At 38.1% G+C, this 15,905-nt stretch overlaps 1 protein-coding gene across 1 annotated transcript; it reads right to left on the bottom strand.

Annotated features, from left to right (window-relative positions):
- Nucleotides 1-1,083: 1,083 nt before the first annotated feature.
- Nucleotides 1,084-6,057, bottom strand: LOC111895225 (probable sucrose-phosphate synthase 1). The gene is made up of 11 exons (XM_023891329.2): nt 5,875-6,057; nt 5,024-5,113; nt 4,632-4,873; nt 4,467-4,530; nt 3,668-4,360; nt 3,482-3,568; nt 3,255-3,386; nt 2,999-3,175; nt 1,838-2,908; nt 1,618-1,745; nt 1,084-1,537 (listed from the first exon to the last, which is right to left on the bottom strand). The coding sequence occupies exons 1-11, from the start codon at nt 6,055-6,057 to the stop codon at nt 1,264-1,266; spliced, it is 3,141 nt and encodes a 1,046-aa protein (XP_023747097.1). The 3' UTR covers nt 1,084-1,263.
- Between the last annotated feature and the right edge of the window lie 9,848 nt (nt 6,058-15,905).

Below are 15,905 nucleotides of genomic sequence, written 5' to 3'. Positions count from 1 at the left end.
CTCATTGGGTTGGGCCCGTATTGCGAGTGTGGACGGGACCCGTATCTCTTTGGGTGAGGCCTGTTGTTTGATATGTTTGGTAGCCGGTATCTCAGGGAACTCATTAAGCTTTGTGCTTATGATTTTTAGTTTATGTTTCAAGGAATTCCGATTCCAATGGGAATAGCTCAGGTTGACTGCATCCCATACACCATTCAGATTCCGCATATGACATTTACTCTGATTTTTATAACATTTGATACATTGGTTTTGTTTCGATGTATGAATGATATTGAAAACTCTGTCTTATCTATTTTTAAAACAAAATTTTTGGAACCATATTTTTAGATGTTACACATCTGTTAGAGCCATTTGGAAGAATTAAGGAAAGATTGGGAGCCAATGGACTAAAGTACAATGTCTAAGGTGTTGTTCTTTTTGTTTTGTTTTGTTTTTTTTTCTAAAAGCTCTTCCTGTTCTCTTTTGTCGACAGACAAGAAGATCTTTTCTATGCAAACCTTTTGTTTTTACAAGATCGTGGGTCTAAAAATTAGGTATGCGCATCCACTTCTTTCAAAAAAACGACACTAGCTCTTCCAAAACTCATAGACATTTGCAGGTTTTATTAAAGTGGCGTTTGGTATATTTAATATTATTACATAATTTAAGGTTTCATTTACTAACGCAAAATATGGTTTATTTACGATATGATTTGTTGAACATTTAATGCAAAATATGAAATAAATCTTTTAAAAAACATTTGGTATAGTGGATGTATGGATTAAATTTCAATGTTGTTAAACTAGAACCGGCAAAAAAAAGTCTTTTAAGTTTAAAAAATCAATTTATTTAAACTTATATATTTTAGCAGCTTGCTGACCTTAAAAAGACAAATTGTCTTTCTGTTGCAGACGTTTAATACAACTCTTATTTTGTGGATGTAATCAGCATAGTAGAGACGTTTTACCTCTTAAAAAACAAACAACGCCTACATTAATGAAAAATATGGTTTTGGCTTGTCTGGGCTAATCCCGATAATACATTGTTAATTTAACTTTATCAAATACAAAACAAAGATTACACATAAATATAATGTACTTTGAATTAAAGAAAAAAACAAAAATCCATTTCTAAGAACATAATTACAAAATTAACAACCTATATTATACGTTTATAATCAATCAAACAAAAAAAATCCAGTTAACAAATAACCTCATTTTATATGCACTAAACTATGAGAACCTTTATGCAACAATTTTCATTTAGAAACATATGAGTCAAAAACTACACTTTCAAAACTCCTAGTTTCATAATTGCTTCGTTTACTTGATTCTTGTTGCATTCCTCAACATGAATGATATTAGGACCTTCACATGTAATTACATGTTCAAGAGGATAGCTTCTATTGCTATGAAGCTTTTTGGCTTCATTGCAAACTCCTTTTAGTACCAATGTTTTATGTATTCCACCACGTAAACATTCATAATCAGTATCCCCATATTCTCCCACAATAACTACTGTGTTTGACAAATTTACCCCCCATCTAACGTACAAATACCTGAAAACACAATGACAATTATAAATTTATAATAACATTAACAAAGTTTATACTTACTAAATTGTAAACCAAATATATACCTTAGGGCTTGCGCTCGAGAAGCAACTAAAGGTATGACGTTCAATTTGGTACCATTTTGGCAATAAATAGCCTGGCAACGAAGAACTTGCTTTCTTAAAAACTCACGAAGGTCTTTTATTGGTGGTAACTGTAAAAAAAACAAAAAACAAAAAATAAAATAAAATAATGAGATATAAATATTTGTAAAACAAAAAATAAAATAAAAAAATGATAACTTACTGGATCTGAATCTTTGATACTGAATGTAAAACAATGTATGGATCCTGAATCGCATGGGACAACCAGTTCTTTATCTTTCTTCCGTTCTCTAATGGCGGAAGCCCAGTGAAGTAAAGTGTTCATCAACTGTTCTCCTCCCCAACGATAATCAATATGTGAAGTGTATTCAGAATCCAACTCAAACGGAAGCTCCTTAGGACTCCCTTCAAATCCCGATGATGATAATGGATAGTAGATCTCGCTACCACTGTTGCAAATAAAAGCATCGAATTCCAATGGATCAATTTTACCAGATTGCAGAAACGAATGTATTTCAGATATCGATGCAGCTGTTGATAATATCAACCCTACGAATTCTCCCTTTTCCATTCTCGCAATCTCAATCATCATCTTTATAATCTCCAGAAATTCTTTAGTCATTCCGGAATCTACAGCCACAACGATGAACGATTTCTTCCTTCTTATTCCTGGAAACTCGAGTTTGTCTTGAGACGCGATTTTTGCTAGGGTTTCGGCTTTATGTGCAGCGGATTTCTCGAGTTTGGCTGATAATTTGGTCAAACTTTCTAGTTTTTTCCCGATGCTTAATTTTCGCTTGAAGGTTGGGGAATTCACGTCGGCTTTCTGATAGATGTCGAGAATTCCTTGATCGTTTATCACTCCATCTAATGAAATCTTCAAATCGTTTAGATCTCGTAGTGAATCTTCAGGTGATTGTGATTCTGAGTATTCGTATCCTACTGCGCAGCTTTCCCATTGCGGATGCCTTGGTCTGCAACAAGCGATGCGAGCTAGATAATTCTTGCAATGCTCCGGCCATGAGAAGAGATGAATGTTTTTGAGTCCGTTGTGTTTGCATCTCGCCCATAGATGTTTATCTGCTACAAGCTTCAAAAGCGCGTCTGCTATGGATTGCTGATTGTGTGGATCGATTAGCAATCCGTTATCAAGAACCTTTTGAATATCAACAGGACCTCCATTCTTAGTCGCTACCATTGGTAAACCATACGCTGCTGCCTCTATCAGAGTGAGACCAAATGGTTCGATGAACGCTGGATTGATGAACACACCCTAAAATCGAATTCACAGAAGCTAACAATGTCAGATACAAGTAGAAATTCACAATCGTATGTATGATCATAGAAAGTAGAAACACAATACCTTGGTTCTTGCTGCTAAGCGATATATATCAGGAACTTCGGATTGCTTATGGTGTTTTGGGTATGAAACTTGACCATACATATCGTATTTGTCAATCAACTTCAAAATCGAAAGTAAAACCGCTGAATTTGTGGGAGACATTTCATCGATACCATCACGATTTCCCATTATCAATGTCTGCAAAATAATCATAAAATAAATGAAAGTGAAACCAGCGTCGTCGTATAAACAAAGAGATAAACCAGAGAAAACATACGAGATTTGCAAGCTCCCTCAATGAACGATTCTCCCCAAAAGCTTTCACCAGAGTGGTCAAGTTCTTTTTCGGGTCGGGTCGGGCTAGAGCGAGGATAATCGGTTTGCGTGGATTGCTAAAGAACCTCGTTATCTGTCAAATTGAAAACAGACATTCATATTTCATCATCTTCTTCACAAATCACAGTCGCATAAGAAATTGATTCCGACTATTAGCCATTAACAAACCTCCGACCAAACAGGTGGATCTGGAGTTCCGACTGGATCATCTTTATGTGAAACAATATGCTTGAACTCCATTCCCGGAGGTATTACCTGTGACATTAATCAGCAAAATTCGAGTTAATCACGCAAAATTAATCAACAAAATTCGAGTTAGTTAATCAGTATCGTTTCGAGTAATAAGAAACTTACGACTGGACGAGGCATGAATCTGCCAAAACAACTCACATTCCGTCTGTTCCTAGCTCTTAATTTTCTCTCCAAAACAGGGTCAAACCCATCGTACAAACCCCATTGTTCGTCAATCTCTTGTCTAGTGCTCGTAATAATCACTTCCGATGAATCAACAGCTATCTCCTCCGCTTCAATTCGTCTCATTATCCTATAAGTAGTATTGATATCATCCTTCGATTGTCGTCCTTGTTTCAAAATCTGCTCAAGTTTATCGCGACCAAGTGAATGACCAGTAAACAGCATCGGAACATTCAAAGTGCCTGATAAAAGAGCAGCAGCATTTCCGGCGTCGGCATAATGGCCGTGAATTGACGCCGGCCAGACTGGTTTTCCGTCGCCGATTTGGTCAGCTAAAACTTTTGACATCTGTAAGATGTAGGCTAAAGCGCCATCGACGAATTCTGGAATGTGGGGCCAGAGGTGTTCTTTTGGGATGTATTTGTCTTTTGGACCGAAGGGTATTCGGATTATGTAGGCCCCACTGCTCTCGCCGGTTTCATAGTCGTCGGCGTTGAGTGGAGTTAGCATTTCTGTTGGTTCGCCGTATGACCAGTCAACGCCTGGTGCTGACACTTGTCTTGTTAGCAAATCTACTCGATAAATCCCTTGCATTGCCCCTAATGCCCTTGCTAATTCTACTACATACTTAACCTAACAAATCAAAATTTTCATTACAACATAAAATTACTTATCAGTAAAAGTTAAGTTGTTAACTATTAAAAATTTTATTTGTGTAAAAGTGTTCGATAAAATTTACCTGGCCACCTGTATCAGAGTCACGTCCAAGCTCCATGTTTTCACCACGAATGAGACCGTGAATACTATAAAATTTTTGGTTCTTAGTTAACAAAATAGATACAACGAGCTAGAACGAAAAATATATGAGTTTTATAGTTTAGAAAAGAATATATTAAATACATGCCTTATTAATACAATGTAGAGTTTCTTTTCCTTTTGTTGAGTAGCAAAGTTTTTCAACACATCGACCGAATTAATTCTTTTCATTCCACCTTTAGTGCTAACGCCTTTTGGTGAAAGTTCGGTAATTGTGTCTCCTTTCTCTCCTTCTGATAACTCTTCTGAAATATCAGCAAGCAACGGTTTGAGAATTACATTTGTTTGTCCCTTTTCTTGTTTCATTCTATTTTGAGATTCTTCGCCTAGCTACACATAGAGAAAATAAAACAATCTTATTTTAGAATATAGTTTTTAGGAGTTACAAGGAAATGTTGTGTTGCATATTTATATATGCAAGAGAACATTTCTTCGGATAGACATTGATCTAAATAACAGATAATGATTGATAAAGAAAACCTGTTTCTTCCTACGCGCTAAGTTCCAAATCCTCCAAGACATATTCTCTAATCTTGTGTTTCGTTCTTGTGAATCCCGAATGGACGAGGCCTATGAATATTTGGAACATAGGGTTATGATATTTGAAAAAATAATATCGGTTAAAATCAACAAAATACAACTATCATCTCCATAATAAATAAACTTTGTGAATTATGATTTTAAATAATATATTTTGCAAAGAGCTTAGCTAGTATTATTGTATTAAACCAAATTATCGATGATATGACTAAAGGTTATCAAATTGTTGTTTAGCAAAAGACATGATTAAGGTATTTATTGGAAATATATAAAAATAACTTATTTTATGACTTTATCCATTCATAAAGTGATAAAATTATTGAGTTAAATATGATATCAAAATTCGAGTAATGTTATCAGGCACTCTTATTATCAAAATTCATCAAACAGATAAGATCATCAAAGATAGATTATTCAAACTTCAAAACGATGAAGGTGTCACTATTCATAGCAACATATTATTAGAGCTGATTATTAAAACTGATTGAATGGAGCATTACATAATCGCTTTAAAACAAACATCGTCAGCCAAGAAATCACCTTTTTTTTCTTCTTTGTATTAAAATTAGGATAATGATAAATTCTTCCAAGTTAGATGTTCAAATGTTTAAATAGAAATATCTCGATTAATCTTAAATATATCTACCCTTGATTAATACTGTATCAAGTTTGTGTGAAACCAGAGATTATATGCAAAATTGGATCAAATTGAGAAGATTGATCATTACGCAAACTTGAATTCCTATCATGCGGAATTAAACGATGGAAGGAAAAAAATTAGGTTACATTACCACGGCCCAAGAACGACGAAGATCGGTCTCATCAAATTTCGTGATAACCTCTTCCACAAAGTACCGAGTGGGGCTGAATTTCCCTCTTTCCCTCAACATCAACGACGAATTCTTGTCTTCAAGCCCTGGACCTACATCCAGGATCGCTTCCAGGTAACTGTTGATCCAATCGTTTCCCGCCATTTTTAAATTTCAATCACCTGAATCCTCAATTACACATCGATTGATGTATATGAATTCGATGCGTTAGGTTTTTCGTAAATTTCTTCTTCGTTTGAGGTTTGATGAGGAGAATTCGTTATGAAAATGTGTGAACCGAGACAATATTCAGATTTCGTTGTGTCTGTTTGTAGATGAATGACTAACGTTTAGCGAAGAATTGGGAGGAATCATGAGTAATGGGAGAAAGTTTCGCAGGTGTACGGAGAACTCGCCATGGGAGTTGCTTGTGCATGATAACATATCTGGTTTACCAGAACTTTTCTAAATGGGTCGGTACCGGGTGGGTCGGGTCGGCTCGATTTCATATCTTATACCGTTTTTTTGTTGAAAATATTAAATATTATTAGCAATAAATAACTATTGTTGAGACAATCTTATCAATATTTGTAATAAGTCAACATCAGAATTAAATAATAATTTAAATATGTATAACAAATAAAAACTTACAAATATATTGTGCTTTAAAAAACTTAGTGAAGAAGAATGAAGAGGTTAGTGTTAAGCATGCAAAGTACCTGGAAGAATTCATCAAAGCCTTATGTGAAGAAGAATGCCTTCTAAGACAAAAGGCGAAACTTAATTGGCTTAAAGAAGGAGACAGGAATACTAAATATTACCATAAAGTCATTAAAGAGAGACAAAGTCGAAATAAAATCAATTTCATTACTCATGGTGATGGTGTGATGCATGGGGCTGATAAGGTCGCAAATATTGCTATTGCTCATTTCTCTTATTTCCTTGGGAAAGCTAGAGATGTTGATCCTATAATCTCCCCCAACGACCTTTTCAACAATACTTTAACGAATGAGGATGCTAACTGGATGGTTAGACTAATTGAAGATGAGGAAATCAAACAAGCCATGTTTGACATTGGGAATGATATAGCTCCGGGACCTGATGGGTACACTTCTACTTTTTTTAAAAAGGCATGGCATATAGTAGGGGAAAGAAGTATGCAAAGCATTCAAAGAATTATTTCTCAATGGTCAGCTTTTACAAGCTGTTAATCATACGATCTTAGCCCTCCTCCCAAAGGTGGAAGTCCCCAACACCATGAAGGACTTTCGCCCTATATCTTGTTGCAATGTCATATAAAAATGCATCACAAAGATCATCGTGACCAGAATTACCCCTTCTATTCACAATTTGGTTGATGTGAACCAATTAGCCTTCATTACGGGTAGAGCTATCACTGATAATATCCTTCTTTCACAGGAATTGATGCGAGGTTACACTCGTAAACATAGCAGCCCCAGATGTGCTCTTAAAGTCGACATCCAAAAAGCATATGATACTGTGAACTGGAGTTTTTTGGAACAAATTCTATGGGGTTTCGACTTCCACAATAGAATGATCCAATGGATAATGAAGTGTGTTTCGACCACATCTTTCTCCATTAGCATTAATGGAGAAAATAAAGGGTATTTCATGGGGTAAAGGGGGCTCGGACAGGGTGATCCATTGTCGCCTTATCTCTTCACTTTAATCATGGAGGTTTTTAACCTTATGATCAAAAGGCGCATACGACAGAATCCAAAACACAAATATCATTGGAGGTGCAGGAAACAAAAACTAACTCATCTTTGTTTTGCAGATAATATGTTAATTTTCAGTCATGGGAGTATTCAAGTTGTCCAGGTGATCAAAGACGCTTTATAGGAGTTCCAAGCAGTGTCGGGTTTAATTCCTAATCCTCAAAAAAGTTCGATTTTTTTATGGCAAGATCAATGATGCTTTAAAAACCCAAATTTCGAATATTATGGGTTTTGAGGAAGAAAAGCTCCTTGTTCGATATCTCGGTATTCCTTTGATTGGTACTAGAATGTTTAGCAAGGACTGTAAAAAACTAGTGGAGCGGGTGAAAGCGCGAGTTCAGAATTGGAAGCATAAAGCTTTGTCATTTTCGGGAAGATTACAACTCATTAACTCGGTGATCCAATCCTTCCAAGTTTATTGGTGTTCGGCCCTACTCCTTCCTAAAACAATCATTAAAGATATCGAAAAAGTCTTTAAGGGTTTCTTATGGAGTGGTGGTGACTTGAAGAAAGGAAGTGCTACGATTGCTTGGAAAATGGTGTGTAAACCTAAAGATGAAGGAGGATTAGGAATTCACAATTTGCAGACTTGGAATGAAGCTCTTTTATCTCATCAAATTTGGAGACTATTTACTGCAAAAAAAACTCTCTTTGAGTTGATTGAGTAAAAATCCACCATTCCAGAAATCAAACGTTCTGGGAGGTCAAAAGCAAGGATCTAGAAGGCTTCTCGTGGTCTAACATGCTTTCTTTGTGTGATAAGATTTGGAAACGCATATGGAGAATACTCGGGGATGGAACTAGCATTAACCTATGGTATGACAATTGGCATGCAAGTGGACCTATGATTAACATTATCCCGACAGATGAGAGGAACTTACATGGGCTCTCAAGTGACCTCACCTTGCACCAGTTTTGCAGTAATCATAGTTCGTGGTGGTCTTGGGGATGGGACTTGTGGTTTCCTAATCTCCAACTTCAGGGTGTCCCTAATCTTCAAAACAAAAAAGATGATGGGGTTTATTGGCGGGACCTAGAAGGAAGGAATGTTAAGTTCTCTCCTACTCAAGTTTGCAGGATATTAGAATAGCTAGCCCGATTGTTCCTTGGTATAAGGTGGTTTGGTTTAAGCTCAACATTCCAAGCCATACTTTTATTTTCTAGCTAGCCATACATGACAAATTGATGACTCAGGAACGAATGAATATATGAAAAAATTCGGCAAACATGCAGTGTCTGTTTTGCAAGATAGTGCCTGACTCGACGTCCCATTTATTCTTTGAGTGTCAGTATTCACGAGAGGTTTGGAGTAAAGCGTGTAATATGTGTAACATCCAAATCCCGGATTTCAGGTTGAAACAAATAATCGAGTATCAAATTCCACGCCTTCAAAGAAATCACATCCAAATAGACATTGAGATACTTACTCTGGCTGCCACGATATACTTTATATGGAAAAAGAGGAACTCACGCCATCATAATGGCAATAGCATTCCCCACGCTAAACTTGCTATTGAAGTTTTCAACAACTTGAAATCTCGATTATGTGGAGTTGCCCTCAAATGGTCTATACCGGTGGAAGAAGTGTATTAAAATTGGAAAATCCCAAGGCCTAACAACTGGCCTCCAATCAATGATAGTGATCATGTTGCTTAATAATGCTTATGGGAAGGGGTACATATGCGACTTTTGGTCTTTTGGCTTGTGGGATTTATGAGTATTAGTATTTTTCTATGTAATATTCTTACTTATGTTATAGTTCGGGGACCAGCTAATGGCCTGTCTTTCTGTTAGGGTGGTTCCCTTTGTATCTTGTACTGTATAAGTTTTTCCTTAATGCATTTACTAGAGGTTTTGCCTCTTTTCCCAAATAAAAACTTAGAATAAAAAAAAATTTAGTGTAATCTTTTAATCATTTGTCAAAAATAACAAAAAAAAGTTAAAAATAATCCAAATAGCCATTGAAATTGTATATGCCCTTATTGAGTTATAATCCAAATAGACTATTGACCTTGATCGTTGACGTTGACTTTGACCTTGACTTTGGGAAAATTAGTTCCAAGGGTTGCTCGAAGTAAACCAAATTATAATGAAGGAGATTATGGAATTAGAGTAATGCGGTGAGGAGTTGGGGCCCAATTTAAAAAATTGGGGCATTGATGGATTTATGGACATCATAGTGTTGGGCTTTTGTTTTGGACTTGGGCCTCAGTTTGGATCATACTGGGTCAGGGGTAGAAGGTCTTTTTACCCCTTATATGGATTGAGGGTTATAACATGGAACCCAATTTCTAATTGGGTATATTGATTGGTATTGACAGCTCGGGAAGTGGACAAGGCAGCAGCTAAGGATTTCATTCGGGAAGCTTCTGCATTCGAGGTGAGTCTTCTCACCATACCAATGGGTCTAAGGCACCGAGGCCGACCAATTTAATATTATATGGATTGATAGTTGGTTATGTGATATGTCGTTAGGACATTTGTATGGAAGTCCCTGGGGGGTTCCCATGGCAGTATATTAAGACCATGAGGAGGTTCCTATGGCATTCAGAAGAAGTCCTTGGAGGGTGTGACATCCCCAAAATATCGGCCAGAAAAGACCGATTTTCATTTATGCTTTTAAATATTTTCAGAGTAAATCCTTTTGATTTGAAAGAGTTGCGGAATTTGTTCCCAAAAACAAAACATGATAAAACATTGTTTACCGAAGCATTTCATAAAAGAAATGTATTTTCATTATAATCAAAACTCGGGGTGTCATGTTCCGATACAGACCAATAAGCATAAACGAATACATTACAAGTCATATAACAAATATAAACATATGCAGACTTGTAAACAAAACAACTTGATGGTTCATCCATCTCATGCCCTTCCGCCACTACCTGTAATACAATTTAAAACTGAGTGGGTCAGGCTTGGGAGCCTGGTGAGCATATAGGGTTTTCAACCCACAATAAATATCATATTTAATTTTCACCAACCAACAATAACCCAATTACCCATTCCCGTTATTCTCACTTTAATGTCCCTAAAACAACTAACATAAGGGACCTAGTCTAAGAATATTTCATCGGGGCGACAACACATGCTTCGGGGGTACCTCAGCAATATAAGTCAAATAAGGCAACCATGAGGGGGATGGAGTACAGCGAATGAACACCCAAGTTCATTAACACCTACAGGTGGCGAACCTGCTAATGTTTCCATAAGACTGTCTAGAATAGCCAGTGGTCGTCATCTAAACTCCTCTAGATGACTCAATCAAACAACAACGAGGCCTCTCATCTGTTTATTACACACCAACTGTCTACCCATGTTCTACCCAACATATTAGTAGATAAAAATATACATTTGTATACATAGTTTAAAGAAAACCTGTATAGCATGCTTTAATCAACACATATATCATATAACAGATGAGGCACACACACACACACATAACACATATCTCATAAAGAAATAAGCAGATCTATAAGATAGAAGAGAGTGAATACTCATTCACACATAACACAACCAAATATATACACATAGCACATATTTTATATATAATACTTCGTATTATTGTATTAGAAAAAAAATAACTACACACTCACTTGATCAGAAGATGATCGGACAGCACTACGGCTTATAGAAGTAGTATTCCACAGCAGATCTGGAAGATCTTCACAAAAATCGAACTTCTCGCGGGCAGAGCTTCGACTCGGGAACCGCACTTCTCGGGATCTTCGGGATCTCGGGACTTGCCTCGGGGCTAGAGTATGATACCGGGACTTCGGGATAGCTTCGGCACGAAAAACGATGCAAAAGACTAGAGAGAAGAGAAGAAATTGAACAACAAAGAAGGCTGTCTTCGGATCCTTTATATAGAGGCTGGAGCCTCGGAGTACGCGGGACGTACTGCGTTACGCGGGGCGTACTGCCCAAAACGTCATTGCTTACGTATCCGAAGTGCTCGAGTGCGAGTGTCGACATCCCTCGGAGTACGCGGGGCGTACTCGAGTACGCGGGGCGTACTCGAGTACGCGGGGCGTACCTCGGATCAGATCGGTGACTCCTTCGGATAATGCTTCCGAATTTTGAATTAAAAATAAATACAAAATGATTAATAAACTTCGGAAATTCATAACTTCTTCATACGAACTCCGTTTTCGACGTTCTTTATATCCACGCGAAGGTGAGACCACGCTCTACGACTTTCGTTTAGACTTCGTCGGCAAATTTTGACTTTATTTTTATTATTTATTTTTAATAGGCCGGGACAGAAACTTTCGTTATAAATTCATAACTTCTTCGTTTGACGTCCGTTCTCGCCTAACTTTTTATCGTTTCAATACCAACAATGAGATCTTCGATTCTCATTTAGATTGCTTCGGCTAACAACCGCTCGATCTCAAATCGAGTAAAACAGGTTGTATATCGCTAAGCCGGAACTTCGATAAATCATAACTTCCTCATACGAAGTCAGATTTGGGCGTTCTATATATATTCGGAAACCTCGTTTCAACTACTACAACATTAACCAAATATATTAAGTTTATTTTACACTTAAATTTTGACGCTTATTTTTATTCTTAATTAATCAAACCACATAATTAAGCAATTAAGCACAAAACACACAATACTCAAATAATACAATCTTATTATTTCAAAACGGGTTACAAAGGTTAACCTAGACTATTACATTGCTACAAATGGCAAGCCCGAAACACAGGCGTTACAATTCTCTCCACCTTAGAATGATTCCGTCCCCGGAATCACACATCAACAAACAAATGCGGATAGCGACTCAACATGTCACTCTCCGTCTCCCAGGTGAGATTCGGCCCATTCGTGTGTTTCCATCGGACAAGCACTAACCCAACCATTTTGCGTCGCAACTTCTTAGTCTTTCGGTCAACAATTGCCTCTGGTTCTTTAATCAACCTTTTGTTCTCATCAATTCTCAATTCAGAAATTGGAATTATATCGGGAACTTCTCCCGTGAACTTCCTCAAATAACACACATGAAAGGTGTTGTGAATTCCATTCAGTTCTTCGGGTAATTCGAGCTTGTAAGCTTGGTTCCCAACCCTCTGAAGAACTTTAAAAGGTCCAATAAACCTTGGACTCAACTTTCCCCTTTTACCAAATCTTATAAGTCCCTTCCACGGCGAGACTTTAAGCAAAACCGAATCTCCAACCTCAAAAGTCATCGGTCTTCGCTTCTTGTCAGCATAGCTCTTTTGACGATCTTGAGCTGCTAACATTCTCTCCCTAATTATTTTCAACTTTTCAGCAGTTTGATGAACCAACTCCGGTCCCATAATCTGCTTTTCCCCAGCCTCAAGCCAACAAGACGGCGTACGACACTTCTGTCCATACAAAGCTTCATAAGGTGCCATCTTAATGCTCGAGTGAAAACTATTATTATAGGAAAATTCTACCAACGGTAAATGTTCATCCCAATTACCTAGGAATTCCAAGGTACATGCTCTCAGCATATCTTCAAGTGTTTGTATTGTTCTTTCACTCTGACCATCAGTCTGCGGATGGTAAGCTGTGCTTAAACATAACTTGGTACCCATTTCCTCTTGTAGACTTTTCCAAAACCTTGAGGTGAAACGACTATCACGATCCGATACAATCGCTAACGGAACACCGTGAAGCCTCACAATTTCCCTTACGTAAGAATTCGCAAGCTTTTCCATAGACCATTTCTCCTTGGCCGCTATGAAATGCGCACTCTTAGTGAATCGATCAACGACCATCCAAATCATGTTGTGACCATTCTTTGTTCTGGGCAGTTTAGTGACAAAATCCATAGCAATGTCTTCCCACTTACCCATAGGCACAGGCAATGGTTCTAAACTCCCGTAAGGTTTCTGATGTTATGTCTTGACTCTCGCACAAGTCACACACTCGGCCATATACTTTGCAACATCAAGCTTCATCGTCGGCCACCAGTAGTAGGGTTTCAGGTCCCTATACATTTTAGTGCTACCCGGATGAATTGAGTACATGGTTTTGTGAGCTTCTTCCATCAGAAGATCCCTAATTCCTCCTGACTTAGGTACCCAAATACGATCTTGGAATACCTTCAGTCCATGACCGTTAGTACCAAACACCAACGTTTTACCCAAACGTTCCTCCTTTCGGTCATTTTTCTCAGAAGCTTCCTCTTGAGCTTTCTTTATACTTTCCACAATGGTCGAGACAACTTCAATACTCAACGCTCTTGGCCTCTTCCTTTCAAGATTGACCTTCCGACTGAGAGCATCAGCAACAACATTAGCTTTACCGGGGTGGTAAAGTATCTCGCAGTCGTAGTCTTTAAGTAATTCTAGTCAGCGTCGTTGCCTCATATTCAATTATTTCTGATTAAAGAGGTATTGGAGACTCTTATGATCAGTGAAAAGTTTGCACTTCGTGCCATAGAGGTAATGCCTCCATATTTTCAGAGCAAAAACTACCGCTGCCAACTCCAAATCATGAGTCGGGTAATTCTTTTCATGCTCTTTCAACTGTCGAGACGCATATGCTATCACCTTTTCTCTTTGGGTCAAAACACAACCCAATCCAACACCAGACGCATCGCTATAAACAGCGAAGTCTTCAACTCCATCGGGTAGAGAAAGTATCGGTGCCTCGCATAGCTTCTTCTTTAACTTCTCGAATGCTTCTTTATGCTTCTCACTCCAAGCATAAGTAGCTCCTTTGTGGGTCAAAGCTGTTAATGGAGTAGCAATCGAAGAAAAACCTTGGATAAACCTTCGGTAATATCCGGCTAATCCTAAAAAGCTTCGAATCTCCGTGGGACTTTTCGGTTGTTCCCACTTCGTCACAGCTTCGATCTTCGCTGGATCAACCATTATCCCTTCTTGGTTGACCACGTGACCCAAGAATTGGACCTCACGAATCCAAAAATCACATTTGGAGAACTTCGCATAAAGCTTCTCCTTCTTCAAAACTTCTAACACTTCTCGCAAGTTCCTGCCATGCTCCTCCTGGCTTTTCGAGTAGATCAGAATGTCGTCTATGAACACTATCACAAATTTATCAAGGAACGGGTTACAAACCCTATTCATCAAATCCATGAACGCTGCTGGAGCATTGGTTAGTCCAAACGACATAACCAAGAACTCGAAGTGTCCATATCTAGTTCTGAATGCAGTCTTCTCGATATCTTGCTCTCTTACTTTTAGTTGATGATATCCTGACCTAAGATCGATCTTCGAGACATAGCTCGAACCTTGCAATTGATCAAACAGGTCATCAATCCTCGGCAACGGATATCTATTCTTTATTGTTGCCTTGTTCAGCTCTCTGTAATCGATGCACATTCTCATACTTCCATCTTTCTTCTTTACAAATAACACCGGAGCTCCCCAGGGCGATGAACTAGGTCTAATGAAACATTTGTCCAACAACTCCTGAAGTTGCATCATCAGCTCCTTCATCTCCGTCGGTGCTAATCGATAAGGTGCTTTTGCAATTGGCGTGGTTCCTGGTAACAAGTCTATTATGAACTCCACTTGTCTATCAGGTGGTAATCCAGGAAGATCCTCGGGGAACACTTCCGGAAAATCACACACCACTGGAATGCTCTGCATCACCTTCTTTTCCTTCTTAGCATCAATCACAAATGCTAAATATGATGTACATCCCTTGGTCAAACACTTTCTGGCTTTCATTAGAGAAATGATCCCAGAATTCACTCGTCGTTTGTCCCCATACACCATAAACGAATCTTTTCCAGGTGGGTTTACTTTAACTATCTTTTTCTTGCATAAAATTTCGGCATCATTGGCGCTAAGCCAATCCATTCCCAAGACGATGTCGAAACCATTAAGTTCGATAGGCAATAACGCCTCGAGAAACTTATTCCCATTAAGGTCGATCAAGACGTTTTTCATACGATGGCTAACAGGTACAAACTTGCCACTAGCTACTTCGACTAATAAAGCATCATCTAGTCTATCAATAGGCAAAGCTAGCTTTCTACCAAACTCATGCGAAATAAAGGAGTAGTTGGCTCCAGAATCAAACAATATATGAGCAGGTAATTCGTTTACGAGAAAGGTACCTGAAGCGACATCAGCTTCATCTTTCGCAGCCTCAAGTGTCATCTGGAAGGCTCTCGCCTTCGGCTTTGGTGGAATGTTGGGCCTAGCTGCCTCCTTCTTCTTCGGACAGTCTTTCAAAATATGTCCCTCTTCATTACAACCAAAACACATCCTTTTGTTGTTCGGACATTCATTGGCAAAATGTCCGACCTTTCCAAAGTGCTTTTTC

This window comes from Lactuca sativa, chromosome 6, assembly GCF_002870075.4.
Source record: "Lactuca sativa cultivar Salinas chromosome 6, Lsat_Salinas_v11, whole genome shotgun sequence".
NCBI lineage: Eukaryota > Viridiplantae > Streptophyta > Magnoliopsida > Asterales > Asteraceae > Lactuca > Lactuca sativa.
The sequence above is the reverse complement of the archived record's forward strand: the minus strand, read 5'-3'. Positions and strand labels throughout refer to the sequence as shown.

What these genes read in the sequence shown, in the direction of transcription:
- LOC111895225 (XM_023891329.2), bottom strand. Translation starts at nt 6,057, where the DNA reads ATGGCGGGAAACGATTGGATCAACAGTTACCTGGAAGCGATCCTGGAT. An exon ending in CTCTACATTGTATTAATAAG is followed by an intron (nt 4,531 to 4,631) that starts GCATGTATTTAA and finishes AAAATTTTATAG; the next exon opens with TATTCACGGTCTCATTCGTG. An exon ending in GATTCATGCCTCGTCCAGTC is followed by an intron (nt 3,569 to 3,667) that starts GTAAGTTTCTTA and finishes TTAATGTCACAG; the next exon opens with GTAATACCTCCGGGAATGGA.